The sequence below is a fragment of the Herpailurus yagouaroundi genome, unplaced genomic scaffold, assembly GCF_014898765.1.
Source record: "Herpailurus yagouaroundi ecotype Mexico unplaced genomic scaffold, PumYag 216, whole genome shotgun sequence".
NCBI lineage: Eukaryota > Metazoa > Chordata > Mammalia > Carnivora > Felidae > Herpailurus > Herpailurus yagouaroundi.
In genome coordinates, this window is record NW_024412447.1 from 4,267,201 (window position 1) to 4,284,794 (window position 17,594).

Genomic DNA, 17,594 nt, shown 5'->3' on the forward strand with positions numbered 1-17,594 from the left:
TCGTCTCCCATTTCAAGGCCACCAGACTAGCAACCTTAGTTCCCCTGTGCCATGGAGGTAACATTCCACAGGCTCTGGGATGAGGACATGGACGTCTCTGGGGAGGCCATCATTCTGCCTGTCACACCGCTCTGCCCCCGTTACTCAGTTCTTGACTCAAGTACAAGCAGCTTTAGAATAACTGAGGCTGAGTGGTTTGATTATTGGTTAGGCATTCACAAAAAGCAATTTTGGGTTTTAGGCATTTATTAAGACAAAACTCCTTCCCACACCGTGTTATGCTAATGTCAAGAGACACCAACTCTGGACAGAGAAATATGATCTTGTACGGTTGTTCATTTTTTTTTCCAAGCCTACTTACCTATTTTTAACTAACCTCTACACCCGATGTGGGGCTCAAACTCACGAGCCCAAGATCTAGAGTCACATATTCATCAGACTGAACCAGCCAGGCGCCCGACAGTTATTCATTTTAACGCAACTATCAAATTCTTCAAAAATTTTATTAAAAAAAACCCCAACAACACACTCTCACATATTCACATAGCTACAAAGACCTCTGAGTTCAGGCTTTTTGTTATGAAAATGAAGATGAGTGAAGGAGGTGCTCCTGGAGCAGGCACAGGGGGGCACCGGGCACGGAGAGTGACGCCACTCGCTTACGACACCATCGCTGCAAGCAGGGACCGCCTAGGAATCCCACACACGCCAGCCTGTCTCACCCCCCAAAGGGCCATTCCACGGGGCATGTGCACTGGTAAGTGTGTCGCATCCTCTGTGAACACCTCGCACGCGTGGACATGTCCCATGTTCTCACCTTCCCAGATCCGAAGACGGCCTCTTGGGCGTATCTGATGAGACACTCTTTGCAGAACAAGTGCGCGTCCGCACACTGCGTCAGCTCCTCAAACGGAAACTCCCCGTAGCAGCAGCGGCACTCGATCAGCTGGCCGTCCTGCGGGCCGTCAGAGACACTCGTGAGACGCCCCGCGCGGAAGCAGACGGGCAGCTATGGGCCACGGTCCCCCATCCCCAAACACGTTCTGAGGTAAAAAGCAACCTTCAGACGCCATCAAACAATGATGAATTGTTCTTTCCTCCCTAAGTCTAGCCCGAGATGCTAATACAAATAGTAATCTATAACCGGAGACAGGGAGAACCGTCATGGGTTTTTATTCTTTGGAGGCATCCTTTGTACAAAGTTACCGTATCAGGAATCCCATGTTGCCAGTAGAGCGAGCACACCTATTCTCCCGACGCTGACATGATTACACGAGTCAGGGGAAAGTGGCATGAAGGATGTTATTGCGAAAAGCTTCAAAAAGTAGGTTTTGCTCTCTTGTAAGAAGGCAGGAGTGTGAGGGGCTGCATCTGAGCCCCAGCTCTATGTGCAGCGGCCCCTGAAACTAGCTAGTGCAGCAACTTCCGGCACCGTGAGGACCGTGAACTTGCTCCTCTCGCTAATGGTAGAGATTGAGGCAGTCACCAGTCCATTCCCTCCGTGCTAGAAAAGGCCGCTACATGAGGACAGCAGAGAGCGTACAAGTCACCTGGTCCTCAGGTCAGACACGGCGCTTCCTTCTAACCCTTTGGCACCGGAACTAAATCTGCCTCTAAGAGCCTAACGGATTCCAGGCAATGTTTTTCAAGACGAACAATTCTGTCATTCTCTCTGCTTCAATTCTGACCCAGTCTGGGATCAAGAGTGCCAACCATGGTTCAAGTATCTGACTGCAAGTTGGCTGAACCACAAAGTCAGTACATCAACAGGTTATACAGGAACCAAAATCTGCCACCGGGAAATGTCGTAAAGAAAACAGGTCACGTAAATACCCAGAAAAAATGAATTCGTGGGATTTCAAACTACCTTTTGATACTGCTCTTCATTCATCTGCAGGGCGAGCAGAAAGTCTTCATGCTGGGGAACAAAAAATAATACATGCAGATACAATTTAGGAAAGATGCCACAAGCATTTAGCATTTACTTTCATAAACACAAAAGGACTCAATTACAAAAAATCATCTCTTCGCTTACACGGTGTAGTGGTTTAAAAAGTTACCTCAGAGTAAATTTAAAATGCACCAGAAAGCTAAATATAAAAAAGGAAACCGAACAAATACTGGAAAATATGGGGGAAGCTTGCTTACATCGGATTCAAAATGTGGAAGGAATGAGGGAAAATCCGTGTACATAACACTTCTGAACAGCAAAGACTAGCGCAAGCAAACAGTAATGTGAACGGGCCACAACCTAGTCTGACCCGGTGTTCTGTCGGCACGGCTGGAGCGACGCAGGCACTCCGCTCACATGACCGCTACGGGCACACCTAGCACCACAGGACTAAGTTACGTGAGCAATTACCCTTTGACTCATCACCTGCACTTCCAGGAACGTATCCCCAAGACGCTCTGGGGCAGAAAGGAAATCAGGTACACGTGGGGGTTTTTACCACGGAAACACCTTAAACGTCCACCAAGAGGAATCACCGAATTAACACGGGTAATGCAGAAAACTGCACACCAGGCGGTTTTAAAAAGGAAAGGAGAATCTCTGGCTTGCCTAACAGTGACCAGCAGGGTGCACTATTAAGTTTAAAGGCAAGGGGCAGAAAAGTGGGCTGCCTTCCAGGTAAGGGAGCAAGAACAACAGAAAACAACCTCCTCCCAATATATCTGCTTTTACATAAAATAAGGAAAGACAGACTAAAAACTATTAATAATGGTTACATATAGAGGGACTCAGGGGTCATGGGAAGAAGGGACAGGACAGAAGGTAGGTCTCTCTGTTCCTTGTTTTACAGTTTTGACTTCAGAACTAAAAATATTTTATAAAATCAAATAAAAGCAAATAAAAAACCAACTCCTTAAAACTTACAAACTTGTTTATCATTTATCATATCAAAACCCCGCTGTTTATCAAGTTAATGGCATAACCACATAGACTTATTTCAAGTGACTTTTTAAGTAGGGGCGCCTGGATGGCTCAGTTGGTTCAGTGTCTGACTCTTGATTTTGACTCAGATCATGGTCCCAAGGTCATGGGATTGAGCCCTATGTCAGGCTCCATGCTGAGCGTGGTGCTTGCTTGGCATTATCTATCTATCTGTTCGATCGGCCGCGCGTCGCGTTCAACTGTGCTCACACTCTCTCCTGAGTAAATAAAAACAACAAAAAAAAGATTTTTAAGTCTGCATACCACAACGTGGGGCTTGAACTCATGAGATCAAGAGTCGCATGCTCTTCCAACTGAGCCAGCCAGGCACCCCTTAAAGGACCATTCTATACTAAGCCCTAAGAGCAAACCAGAACCCCAGAAACACACCCCAAATCCACTCTCCTACCTCTGCCATTTCCTTGATTTTCTGCTCATAGAACTCCTGCTCTTGCTGCACAGCTGGAAGAAGGGCACGCCGGTCATAGGACCTACAATGTCGCCGCTTATTTTCCAGAAAGAACATCCTCTTTTCTATTTTTATGTCACCTGGAAGATATGTGACCACACAAGATCATGCAGACAGCTGTTGCTAGGAACGCAGGGCGGCCATCCCAGTCTTCTGGGGCCCAGTCCCCCCCCCACACCCTCAGGCAGTGCGTTTCTGACTCTCCAGAACACATTCTACCGTCTGGGAAAACTTGGTCCCTTACCGTTCCCTAACCTATCACGCACTTTTTGACTTCCATGTTTTCTTCCCCCTTGTTATGCTCCAACTGGAAGGGCCCTCCTGTCGTAGCAGTATTGCACCATGTGAATATACCAGTTTATTAGCCATTCTACCAAGGGCAGTTGGGTGTATAGTTTTGGGTTGTTAGGAACACGTCTGCGCTTCAGCTGAGCACACGTGACGGAGTGGACGTGCTGGATCACAGAGCTGCATGTCTGCAGCTTCAGAAAACAGCACCGATTTTCCAAACAGTGGTGCCAAGCAAGGTGCACTCTCCCTCCTCCGGCAATGCGTGCGAGCTCCAGTCACACCACGTCCTCAGCACCTGTGCCATTGGCCTGTAATTTTAGCCATTCTGGCAGGTGCCCAGGCATCTGATCAACGCGTTTTGAACTTTTTACTTTGAACACCTTCCTACAGAACAGCTCAAACAGTAGTACCTACGTTCATGGTAAGCAACATTTAGAATAAAAAACAACACAATGACAGATGTCAGACCATGCAATTGACCTGTTCAGGTTTTTTATTTTTGTGGATTTCAGAACTTACATTTTCCAGAAAACTGTCTATTCCACCCAAACCTTCTATTCTTTCACTAACGTCTCTTCTTCATAGTATCTTTTGCTTTATCAATTATTTTCTACATCAGGTTCCTGACACCTCTCCCCCACTTCATTCTTTTTAACAATTAAATTAGCTATTCCAGTACCTTGCCTTTCCCTGTAAATTTTAGGGTAAGGTTGCCTGTAGCCACCAGAAAGTCTTGCCGGGATTTTGACAGGAATTACATTAAGCTTGTGTATCAATTTGGGGAGGATTTACGTCTTTCCTATGCGGAGTCTTCCTGTCCATGAACACAATACACGTCTCCATTGACTTCTTTCTCCTCTGATTTCTTTCTTCAGCGTTCTGTAGTTTTTGTCACACAGGTCTTATAAGTGTTTTGTTAGATTTACACCTACATATTTAATTTGGAGGTGTGGGGGAATAATTATAAATAGCATTGTATTTTAAACTTTGATTTCCACATACTCATTCTGGCATACAATTGGTTTTTGTCGGTTGACGTCGTACCCTGCAGTGATACTGAACTCATTCAATAATTCTAGACGTATCCTTGGAGTTTCCTATAGACAATCACGTTATCTGCTTATAGGGGCAGTTTATTTCTTCCTTTCTGATCTGTGTGTTTACTTTACTCCACTAGCTATAATTTCCAGTACATGCTGAATAGCAGTAAATAGAAGACATCCTTCCCCTGTTCCCAATTTTAGGGGGCAAGGATTCACCATTAAACAGGACATTAGCTTTAGGTTTTCTTGCAGATGCTACCAAGTTGAAGAAGCTCCTCCCAAATTCCTTTCTGGGTTTTAATCATACGCAGGTGTGAAATATTATTAAACACCTTTTCTGCACCAATTAATATGATGTAATTTTTCTTCTTTAGTCTCTTAATATGGTGGATTATATGGATTGTTTTCCAAAATATTAAACCAGCCTTGCACCCCTGGAATATACTCGACTTGGTCACAGCACACAATTTTCTTGTGTATCACTATGTCCTATTTGCTAATATTTTATTAGCGATTTTTGCATGTCTATTTACAGATATTGGTCTAGTTTTCGTACTGTCTTTGTCTGCTTTTGTTATTAGAAGATACTGTACAGAATTAATGTTCATTCTTCTAAAAAAGTTTGGAAGAATTTTCTAGTGGATTCAACTGAGGCTGGAGATTTCTTTTTTGGAAGACATGGAAAACAGTGGATTCAATTTCCTTAATAGCTACAGGGCTATCCAAATGATCTATCTGAACATGGGTAAGTCTTGGTAGTCTGTGTTTTTTGAGGAACTGGTCCATTTCACTTGTAAAATCTTTGTGTGCAAAGCTGTTCACAGTATTCACTTTGGCTGTCTGTAGGGTCTACAGTGATATCCCCCATAAAAGGTGCTAACTCCTAATATTGGCAATTTGTGTCTTATTTTCTTGGTCAGCTTTGCAAGAGATGATAGGTTGTATTTTTTATTAATGCTCAGTTTACATCCAAATGCTCCCAGAATCTTCATGAGAAGACTGTGTAGTTATCAACGGATTAAACCATAAACAGTGGAGGGGGAATCCTGTCTCCTCTTTGAGCCAAGCAAGGTACAACCCAAATAGCAGTGCTTGGATGGCAAACGGCTGAAAAGGTGGACAATGAGATTCCTGGAACAGATAGAGGACTCTGAGACTATCTGTACTTATAAGCTGCTGTGTAGAAAGGTTAAATGTATCTGTAAGTCATAAATATCAATGCTGTGTGTTGTCTCCACGCAGCAGACTCACGTGGAGTATGTCCACCCAGACTTTCAAAGAGCTTCTGACAAGCAGAGGAGACACACAGAGAAGGGCAGTCAGGAAGATGAAGCAGCAACAGACAGATTCCAAGTCTTCTCAGAGACAAGAACTACACCCATGGCAGGAAATTTTGGGAACATTTTGACCGGATATAAAAGAACTCCGTAAAAGACAGAGCTGACCAACAAGGGAGTGGACCATCTTGCAAAGTGGCACTTTCTTTCCTCTACCACTCAAAGTTAGAAAACAATATGGAATGACTATGTACTTGGGATGCCTAGTCTAAACCGTGGATAAACTTAGCTGAACGAAGAACCACCTACACGCTGTCCCCACTTTCTTAGCCTTTGGCAAATGTGTGAGAACGTCATGGCAGGAGAGCAATGTACCACAGACTAGCTTGGGGACTTCACAACTCAGAGTCTATGGGTTTCCTCAAGAGCTCAGAAACCCAAACCCTTTCCAACTCCCTGGTTGCCTCTCAGAGTTTCCATTTAGTCACACCTGCAATCAAGTTACGTTAACTATGTGCAGATTTGAGAGAAAGACAAATAGAAAACAAAAGGGAAATAATCCTTTTTCTGACATAACCTATACGAAAATTTTATGGCGGGCTCTTTTATTGGACACAAACGACTCGGATCACATCTGATGTAAAATCCAACAAGTTTACTTGGACCAGATCTGATGTAAAGTCCAACCCGAAGTGACCCCTCTGGAAGAGCTTTCAGAAATTATTTCATCAACAACAGAATGTCCAACAAACAAGTGGCTGTTCAGGAGCTGTGTGCTTTTCCCGTGCAGAAGCCACTTTCTCGGGCACACAGATAATCAATCTCTGGTCTAGATAATTTCACCAGAGATAAACTGAATTCTTGTCACACCTTCAAGACAGGCCCCACCCCCCAAGTTTGAGAGTGTCCCCAAACACTTTCTCACACGTGAACTCTGACACTGCACAGAATGTTCTGGTCATGGTGTTCCCTAGGCAGAAAGAAGGTGGGCGGCAACCACAGCCACTTTCTAAACACATGGATGTGCTCTCAAAGCAGTCCATGCAGTCGGTCCCTGGGCTGGCCCGGCAGGGCGGCCACGCCACGACTGGCCTTTATGGGCTGTGTGGGAAGGAGACGGTCTGCACAGTCACTACACAGGCTGTGAGCAAAACTCAAAGTTGGCCGTTACCTTGTTCAAACTTGAAATCTATGTAAGAATACTGATTCATTTCTTTTCTCTTTTTTCTTTTTCCACTGGTTTCTGGTGATAGCTCCTGCCATTTTTTAATGGCATCAGAAAAGGCCTAGAAATTGAGAAAGGGAAAGGTTACCGCTGTAAATGGGACACAAGAATACACGAAAGCAAGCCAGGCAGCCCCAAACCTTCTCTGACACACAGTTTCAGCTATCTCCCCTGCATGGCTTACCAGAAATGGGCCGCAGCAAAATGAATAGGGAGCATTTCATTATTTTCTCTTCTTTCATAAACTGCCACAAGGGCAGAAGCAAAGGCTAACTGACAAAGGGCGACATAAGGAAACACCAACTGTTCAAGCTGTCCTCGACTGCGTCCAGGGTAGGTCACCTAACAGATGGCTGACGAGTTCCACTCTACAGGCATACCCTAAATGGTCTACCTCTGGCCAACACTCCCCATCCACTTTCCACGAACATCCCCATGTTGCTTGCGGCTTCCCCTGAGTCCTCTCCCTGTACAGCACACTGCAAGGCGCGAGTCTTAGGCCAGCAGTAATAATCCCTTTTCTTCCGTACCCTCAGCTTCTCTCTTTTTCATATCTTTCCAATTGATACTTCAATGTGTTCGAGCCTTTGCCATCTTAAAAAAAAAATCCTTCCTCCCCTTGCCTCTTTCCCCTTTCAGGTACCAGCCACCACACCCCTGCCCAAACCTGTCAAAGGTGCCATCTGTCCACTGTTTCCTCACCTCCTGGACATCTTCCAACCCCTTCCCATCGGGCACCGAAGCCCATCTTTCAACTAGCTTACCTACTTGGTAACAGGAGGCAAACTCTAGACCCCGTGTCACCAGGCCTCTCAGCAGCACGGATGACGCAGACTGCTCTTCCCTCCCGGGGTCCCGCGCCATCTCTTCCCACTCCTCCTCGCCACCCTCCTCTACTTGGCTTCTACATGCAGGGAGGCCTCCAGGCAGCCTCAGCTCTCTTCCTGTGCCTACTTCATCCAGGCCGGGGAGGTCACCCTGCGTGTGCTGATGACACCCACCAACCCACTTCCTTTGGCCATTCAAGCATCCAGATGAATTCTTTGTACTTGTAGGCCTCACAGACCTCACTCAACATGCTGGCAACTCAACACTTTCCAGATGGAATTCATGATCCTTTCCCTTCCACTTAGCTCTTTTACAGTATTCCTCATCCCAGGGAGGGACATCCCCCCAAACCCCTCTCACTGAACTCCTCCTTCTAGAACATTCAAGGTTTGTGCTTAATATCTCTTGCTCAGGGAGGTCCTCCCAGAGCCTCTTGGTCCACTTTAGGTCCTCTTGTTACACTTTTTCCGAGAACCTTACATTTTCCTTTTTCCTTTCGAAATGCTGCTAACGGTAATTACACACTTATTTGTCTGATTCTGCTTCCTGTTATCCCCTCTACGGACTATGGGCTTCTGGGGGACAAGGATGGCTACCGAGCCCAGGCTGTATCTGCAGCAACCTGCAGAGTTTGCATTTCATACTCATTTGGTGAACAGTAAAAGGTTCAGGGATGTGTACGTGTTACAGGAATGTTGCTAAAAAGTCACATTCTGAATGTCTGTGGGGAGCAGCTAGGTTGGCCCTCTGGTAAAGTGAAAGCAAGAGAAAACGAGCATTCCAGCTCCAATAGAGGGAGTGTCACCCTTTCACCTTCACCTACCTTCCGTCCCTTCCTTTTCAAAATCTGAGGTCTGGGAACCTGAAGGGAATGGCTGTGCGCCTCCGCACTGATGCGAGCTAAGCCCTTCGTGCGGCATGGATACGGCTCATCTCACAGCACCCCCGAGGGAGGTGTTCTTTCACAGCAGAGGCAAGTGAGGCTTACGGACGAAGGACCTGCGCCCAGTCAAGTTGACTAACACTGGGATATGAACTCAGGCCAGTTGCACGACTAAACCTCCTTCCTCTCTTTGACACTGCCTGGTCCTCCCAGAGCGGTTCAGGGAGACCCACCAAGAGCCAGCCAACAGCACAGCTCATCTTACTGCCTTTCCATCTCCCCGGCCAACGTCCTCCCTTACTCTGTTTCCTCTTTTCGGAGTTCTGACTATCTGAGGTGTTCCCTACCAACACTTAAAGTCACACGTTTGTGTGGCAAGACCACTAATTCCTACCAAGTTTTACCTAGAAGTAAATGCTCCATACTTGAACCAGGGCTATCTGCAAAAACCCAGGAAAAAAGGCAGGGCAGGCACAATAATCTGAATATTATAAAGGAGGTGATCAAAGGGTAGATGCCATTTGTCAGCAACTAATGAAACCAGAATGTGAACTAAGAGCTTGTAACTGGCAGCCCGCTGGGTTTGCAACTGCACCACCCTCCTGTCTAGAAGTGAAATAGGATCACTACCTTTCTCCCATTTAAATACTATTTCTACTGGGGCGCCTGGGTGGCTCAGTCAGTTAAGCGTCCGACTTCGGCTCAGGTCACGATCTCGCGGTCCGTGAGTTCGAGCCCCGCGTCGGGCTCTGTGCTGACTGCTCAGAGCCTGGAGCCTGTTTCAGATTCTGTCTCCCTCTCTCTCTGACCCTCCCCCATTCATGCTCTGTCTCTCTCTGTCTCAAAAATAAATAAGCGTTAAATACTATTTCTACTTAGCAAGAAAAGAATCCAAACTGGTTCTTGTCAGGAAACTGTATCTTAAAACAGATGTTGCCAACAAATTAAGGAGCCTCCGAAATCTTACCTCAGTAGTTATATCAATCAGCACTTGTCTTAGTATTAACTAAACGTCTAGTGAAACAGACCAAATAAAATTATAAATCAGAATCCTTTCCTTATAGGAACTGCTAGAGTTCACACCTACATACCCAAAGGCACCGTGGTTACTTTTTCTTGCCTCTGCACTCAAGATTCCTCTAGTGAAAACACCCTTCCCTTAAGATCTTGTTCAAATGACGCCCTCATTTCTTTCCTAGTGTTCTCGTGTACCTTTATTCACTCTTTTATAACACCGTGTTGTTTTAATCATTTTTCCCCTTTTAATCTCAAATAGACTGAAAGCTCTCTGGAAGGAAGTTAATTTGTGTTCTACAGAAGCCACTGTCCTTAGGGTCTAGGTGCTAACTATCACACAGGAAGTACTCAAAAAACCTACCAGGAGGAACACAGGAATACGAGATATTGAAGATCATTTTTCCTTTTACACTTAGCTGGCATTTCTCCCTCCAGCCTGCTCACATTCACAAATCAAATCCCCACTCAAGGTATTGGTCCTGAGAATCAAGGATACAATCTGGTAAGGATACAAGATTCTTAGGATATCTTGACAATAGCCAAAATTCCTTCAAGAGAGGACCTAAAAATACTACAATGGGCATTTGATGAAATAAAAGTTGAGAAGTGGCCAGAGACTCCTCTATGGAGGCTGGCCGAGGTCAGGTCTAGAAATGGGGACGTGTCGCCTGCATGGAGACAGAGGTGATCATTAAAGTACACAGGGGAGACATCTAGGAAGGCTGGGGAGTGGAGACACCCAGAATGAGCACATGGCAGAGGACTGAAGGGCTGATTAAAAGATGACACCGCCCACTAGTATTTTAAGCTCCAAAGGGGAAAGGATCTTGCAACTGTTCACTGTGACACTCCTAGTGAATGGTCCGCAGCAAGCACTCAACACGCTGTCCAAAAGAAAGAGTTAGATCTGTGGCAGAATCACAGAGGAAAAACTTGGAGGAGAAACCCAGCGGTACTATCGGCCACGTGTGAGTGTGTACACCAAGAGAAAGTTGTCAGGTCTAGAACACAGAGGATCAACCTCTGTCCAAAGGCAAAGGGAACTCCTAAGCTGACAGCTATGTTAAGAGGTGCAGAGGAGGAGAGGGAAAAAAATGAACTGAGGACTAATGGATAGGTTTGACAATAGAAGCGTGTTTTAGAGTTGTTGGCCATGAAAAGACAGCCACAGGATCAAAAAATAAAGCAACAACAAAAAAAGCAAATGAAAAAACCAGAGGCAACCAATTTTAACCCCAAGAAAAATAGAAAATTCAATAAAGGAAACATTATTGTAGTATATTATCTTCCCTAGCAGTGAACATTTACATAAATCATAACAAAAACTTTAAAAACAGATTTAACAAAATCACGTATCAAAAAGGTGAGTGTGTACGGGTAAGACGTAGATCCCCGTCTACTATAAAAGAAAACTAAAATAATTATTAAAACTAATAACTCAAGCATAAGCATGTGTTAATAAATGTGGAGATAAGTCCTAGAAAGAAGACAGAGAGAGAGTCGAGTTGTCTCTGGAGAACAGAGGAAGAGGGTGAAGAAGGGGGCTTCAGACCGCGGTTTAAAGAATTACCCGCCCCCCAAAAAAATTACAAATAAGCATTTTGGCACAAATTGATTTTTAAAACTATGGCTGAAAATTCCTTTGATAAAAATTAGCATTCGTTTTACTAAGCAGTTCCTGCCGTGAGTTTTAAGGATGACCTGTTCCCTCTAGTCTAGAAGTTACTTATTTTTGAGAGCACCTTTGTCCCTACAGAGGGTAACAGCCGGAAGAAACATTACTGCAGCTGCACTGTGGTGTGCAAGAAACCTACCCACAGGATACGTCCATAAAAAGAGTTGAGCTAAAATATATCTGACCACACACGCACTGGGGACGAGTCTTCCTGAGCCCTTGGCCTCCATAGCACAGGCTGGGAACAAAGCAGAGTAGGCCCTCGGGTCCTAGGCCCCTCCAGGGGGAGCTCAGTGCTGTGAACTTAAGGAGGCCAAATCACAGAAGGTTCTTGTGCTCTTGTAATAGTACTCTGAGAACGGACTCTTAAAATCACACTGTGAGGCAGTTACCAATTTCTAAATACAGAGGCTTGACAAGTGTCCCACAGCACACAGAAGGAAGTGTGGAGGGAGGGAACTTCTTACTGAAACCTGATACATGCGAACCACTGTGACGGGCTCGCTCCACACTGTACCCAACCTGATTCTCCCATTAGCCACGTAAGGCATCCTCTGTTCACCAAGAAAACTGAAGTTCCACACGTTTAAGACATTTGCTCAAAATCAGAGACCTACCTGGTAGAACTGGAATTAAAACTCAAGGGGTGGGGGAATCAAACCTAAGTTTGATCAAGATTCTAGATCCAACTAGAATCGGTCGGATATGTTAGAACCGGTTAATGATGCCACAGCATACAGTCAGCAAAATCTACATGGTCAAAACCTACAGGATAAATAACCTATTTTTTTCAACAAATGACCAGCAAGTAAAAGTAAAGGGGGAGGAAGGAGAGAGAAGTTATAGATTGAAAGAGATTTAAGTAACCTATCAACCAGCTGCAATAAACAGATTTTACTTGGAACTCAATATAACTGAAGGTTTTGGACACATCCAGAGAAATTGGAACAATGACTGGATACCTAATAATGTTAATTTTTAAGGTGTGATAATGATATTTTGATTATGTTTTCCAAAAAAAGTCTTTATCTTTTAAAGGTAAACACTGAAATAGTTATGGATTTAAAGAAAGTGAAACTTTCCTTGGAATTTGCTTCAAAACAGTCTGGGAGAGAGAGTGGGCAGGGTGGGATGAAACAAGACTGGGCGGCACTGACAGTTACTGAAGTGGAGTGATGGGTAAGCATGGGCTCGTTAAAATACAATCGCTAATTTTATACGTGTTTGATGTTCATAATGAAAGGGGAAAAAAATCCAGGGAACTGTGATGGGCTCCGGTGAACATGCGTATGTTAGTAAACTAAGCAATCATCATGCGTGCAGGGTGGCACAGGGAAGGCCTACTGTGGCCATAATGAGAAACATCCCTGGGTGTGCTTCCCACACCCTACCCACGTGGGCGTCGCTGTCTAGGGCAAAACTCTTACACACCATTTGCATACAGCAGGGAGAGGTTCTGAACAGAGGGCATCAGGTTTTAGCTTCTGCCAAACAGAACTTCCCCTTGAACACCCCACTTCCATTCGAACAGTCCAACCCACCCCATTTCAAAACCCGGTAAAATTTCAAACTACCCACCCAAACAAGCAGACACCACAAAAAATATGAAGGGCCAGAAAAACCAAGAAAGGGATAAGGAAAGTATAAATAACAGGGGAGCCACAAACCCCTACCACCTCCCACCCAAGTGATGAGTGGGCTGTGGGATGACCAGGGACAAGCATCTGCTAGCCAAGTTCCTTTTACCGGTCCCAGGACGGTGGCAGGGACACTGCTCCCAGGACCAAGCCACCCCCAGGCCACAGGAGCTGTCCTTTTCACTTCTCATCTGGGCTCCCTGGGAGCTCAGCAAAGGTGTCAGGCACCAATGGAGCAGTGAAGATGCTAGAAGAGCCTAAAGATGAAAGACCCTTTCTTTCTTGTGGTCGCTGGTTTTGGGGGGAAGCTCATTCATTTTTCCCTGACAGTACAGCATCCTCTATTTAGCGTCAGGAATGAGATTCAGAAATAGAAAGCACTAACTGTGCGGTCCCCTCAGAGTAATTTTACCTAAGCGTAACCTACAATTAGAGGAGTTTGTGGACAGCTGCGTGGATCTTCCTGGCCATCTAAAGGGGGAAAGGGCTAGACTCAGGGTGAGGCCACATTCACCCATGTGACCTGTGCCCAGCTGGAGAGGAAATCAGGGAGGGGCGCTGGAACACACGTTTCACACCTAGCCATCTGGCTCTCCATGTGACATTCGTTACCCTCTATATCCTCACGGGTAAACCAGAACTTCCCTGCTTCTTTTTTGACACATTTGTTTAAAAGTAGGCTCCACACCCAACGTGGGGCTCAAACTCATGACCCCAAGATGGAGTTACATGCTCCACTGAATGAAGCAGCCACGAACCCCTACAACTTCCCTGCTGCTAATCTCTTTCTTTTCATTCAGTTCCTCCTGATCAGCAAATACCTTTGTCTATTTACCTTCACCCTGACAAACTCCTTAGCTCTCTGCCATCATAAACCATCCAATTTCCACAAGCTAAACTCTTCATTCTGTTATCAAGGGAAGAAGTAGTCAAGAGGTGTGACCCCACCAAGAAGACCAATGAGCACCTTTCGGGTGATTGCATAGTGTCCTTTGAGCTCATGCAGGGCCCACTTGATGTCCTGACTGCTGAGCATTTTGAAGTCGGCCATCAGGAGGTCAGCAGCTTGGATGAAGCAGCGCTGGTCAAGAGGAGCCAATTTAGAATAGTCAAAAAAGTCTAGTTTAGGCAACTGAAACGAGAGAGGCATAACGTTAGGAGAACAGAAGTGCATTTCCCATGTGGCACAAATCACTTTTAAGAACTGCTTATTACAAGGGGCGCCCGGGTGGCTCGGTCGGTTAAGCATCCAACTTCAGCTCAGGTCATGATCTCGCAGTTCGTGGGTTCGAGCCCCACGTCGGGTTCTGTGCTGACAGCTCAGAGCCTGGAACCTGTTTCGGATTCTGTGTCTCCCTCTTTCTCTGCCCCTCCCCCACTCACGCTCTGTTCCTCTCTGTCTCAAAAATAAACGTTAAAAAAAATAAAAAAAAAAAAAGAACTGTTCATTACAAAATAGAATACTCTCACTTGTACTGATAATCACTCTATGGGGGTTACCAGCCCTGCACAGAGATGAAGAAATTGATGGTTCAGAGATGCTAAATAAGCTGCCTAGAGTCCGGTGACTAGTTTTACCAGCCAGAACTAGTAAAAAAAGTATAGCTATGGATTTGAAACCAATCTGTCAGTCATCTTCTTTCCACAAAATGTTCAGAAAAAACTAGTACTTCTGTTACAGAATATGTAGAAGAGTCAAAACAAGGTGTGGAGAGTAGGACTGAGCAGCCATGAAGCAGTTCTGTTCTAGACTTTCCTTTCCACCTGACACACTAAATACCAGTTAGGATTACAAATAAAAATGATGATTAAGATTTTAGCAAATCAAACTGTTTATACCGTGATACAGGATTTAGTTATATAGGTACATGCACTGTATATAAATCTCACATCAAAAGAAAAACTATAAACAGACAATGAACTCTAGGCAATGAAACGCATGCTTAAGTATGTACGGAGAAGTGGGGCGCCTGGGTGGCTCAGCTGGTCAAGCATCCGACTTCGGCTCAGGTCACGATCCACGATCTCACAGCTTGTGAGTTAGAGCCCCGTGTCGGGATCTGTGCTGACAGCTCAGAGCCTGGAGCCTCTTCAGATTCTGTGTCTTTCTCTCTCTCTCTGCCCCTCCCCCACTCACACTCTTTCAAAAATAAAAAAACATTAAAAAAAATTAAAAAGTGCTTGGATCATTTAAAAAAGTGTGTATGGAGCAGTGTTGGTGTTTTTGTGATTTACTTTGAAGTGCATCATAATGAAATGAAATATAAGAGAGATGTACTGACAGACAACTGGATATGTCCTTCTATGGGCTGGATATTATAAAGCGGATATAATAAAATGTTAACTTTTACTAGTACTGCTGGTACTTGGGTATAGAGGTGATCCATGTAAAATTCATTTGGCTTTACTTACCATATGTTTGAAAATTTTCATAATAAAATATTGAAAGAAAAAAAAGAAATGAAAAATCTTGGCCAATTCTGGTTTCATTTTTAAAATTTTTTTTTTTTTTCAACGTTTTTATTTATTTTGGGGACAGAGAGAGACAGAGCATGAACGGGGGAGGGGCAGAGAGAGAGGGAGACACAGAATCGGAAACAGGCTCCAGGCTCCGAGCCATCAGCCCAGAGCCTGACGCGGGGCTCGAACTCACGGACCGCGAGATCGTGACCTGGCTGAAGTCGGACGCTTAACCGACTGCGCCACCCAGGCGCCCCCTGGTTTCATTTTAAAAACTTGCTTTGTAAGACTAAAGATATGGAGGGTTTAACTTTTGTGGGAAAGAGAAGATGGAGTTACAGTAAAAGAAGTTAAATACAGAAGCCAAAGTGGCTCAGAAAAGAAATCCCACTGAAGGAGAAGTATATTCTGAAATCCTGTTTTGCAGACTGGTCTTTAAGGATGTGTTCTGACCAAGCACTTTCTTCCCACAAAAATGAAAACAGCAGAGCACTTCCAGGTAGAGACTGCAAACAAAGAGCACGACACTTGCCTTGGTCTCATCTTGGCTGGCAAGCAGGCTGCTACTGGGGTTGATAATGACTCTGTCTTCCCTCTTTGGATAATCTGGATTTTCCAGAAGAAAATTACAAAGTCTGCAAAAATAAATAACATTATTTTCATAGCGCTTCCAAATCCTACACTGCCCACTGATTCAAATACAACGTTCGAAAAATAATGTGCCTTGTCATACACTATGATTGGCTTAAGAAATTAAAATGTGGATCAGAAAAATGAAACAAATCAAAAAGATACACTTACTTTCTACTTTTTGCTTCTAACTTTAAAAAGCAATAAGCATACTAAAAACGCACACTTCTCTGAAGTTTTCTATTAGTCAATGTAATGAAGTCACCGAAATTCTTACTGGTTGAACTGGATGGAGCTGGAGAATCTAGATGAAGAGGATCTACCGTTTGTCAGAAAACTCTAACAAATAAAGGATGGGAAAACGTATTCGCATTCACGATTAAAAACAGTTTGCTGGGAGCCTGGGTGGTTCAGTCGGTTGAGCGTCCGACTCTTGATTTCGGCTCAGGTCATATTCTCAGGGTTGTGGGATCGAGACCTTTGTCAGGTTCTGTACTCAGCGTGGAGCCTGCTTGGGATTCATTCTCTCTCTCTCTCTCTCTCTCTCTGCCCCTCACTGCTTGCATGCTCTCTCTCTCACTAAAATAAAACAAAGAACAAAAACCAGCTTGCTAAGTAAATAAATGGAAAAATTAACCTTCTATTAATATTTTTTTTAACCCTATGGCAATATAAATCCCCATGAGCAATTTGAGTGACATTCAGTTTACACAGCTAACTGCAAGGCTGAAGGAACAGGCCATGTCTGCTTAAGAATGGACTGTCTTTTGGCTAAAATGAACAAATCAGGAGACTATAGATGCTGGCGAGGATGTGGAGAAATGGGAACTCTCTTGCACTGTTGGTGGGAATGCAAACTGGTGCAGCTGCTCTGGAAAACACAATGGAGCTTCCTCAAAAAATTAAAAATAGAACTACCCTACGACCCAGACATAGCACTGCTAGGAATTTACCCAAGGGATCCAGGAGTACTGATGCACAGGGGCACATGTACCACAATGTTTACAGCAGCACTTTCAACAATAGCTAAATTATGGAAAGAGCCTAAATGTCCATCATCTGGTGAATGGATAAATAAGATCTGGTTTATAGATACAATGGAGTGCTACTTGGTACTGAGAACGAATAAAATCCTGCCATTTGTGCAGCAACGTGGATGGAACTGGAGAGTATTATGCTAAGTGAAATAAGTCAGTCAGAGAAAGACAGGTATATATGGAAGATGAG

At 44.5% G+C, this 17,594-nt stretch overlaps 1 protein-coding gene across 2 annotated transcripts in view; it reads right to left on the reverse strand.

The window, feature by feature from the left end:
- Window positions 1-17,594, reverse strand: part of RNF216 (ring finger protein 216) — a 143,220-nt gene that overhangs the window by 90,867 nt on the left and 34,759 nt on the right. For both annotated transcript variants that reach the window (XM_040455800.1, XM_040455801.1), the window contains exons 6-11: window positions 16,270-16,372; window positions 14,245-14,409; window positions 7,184-7,298; window positions 3,342-3,481; window positions 1,868-1,918; window positions 818-955 (exon numbers count right to left, since the gene is read on the reverse strand). In XM_040455800.1, coding sequence (XP_040311734.1) covers window positions 818-955; window positions 1,868-1,918; window positions 3,342-3,481; window positions 7,184-7,298; window positions 14,245-14,409; window positions 16,270-16,372 — 712 coding nt within the window. The remainder of the gene's footprint in view (window positions 1-817; window positions 956-1,867; window positions 1,919-3,341; window positions 3,482-7,183; window positions 7,299-14,244; window positions 14,410-16,269; window positions 16,373-17,594) is intronic.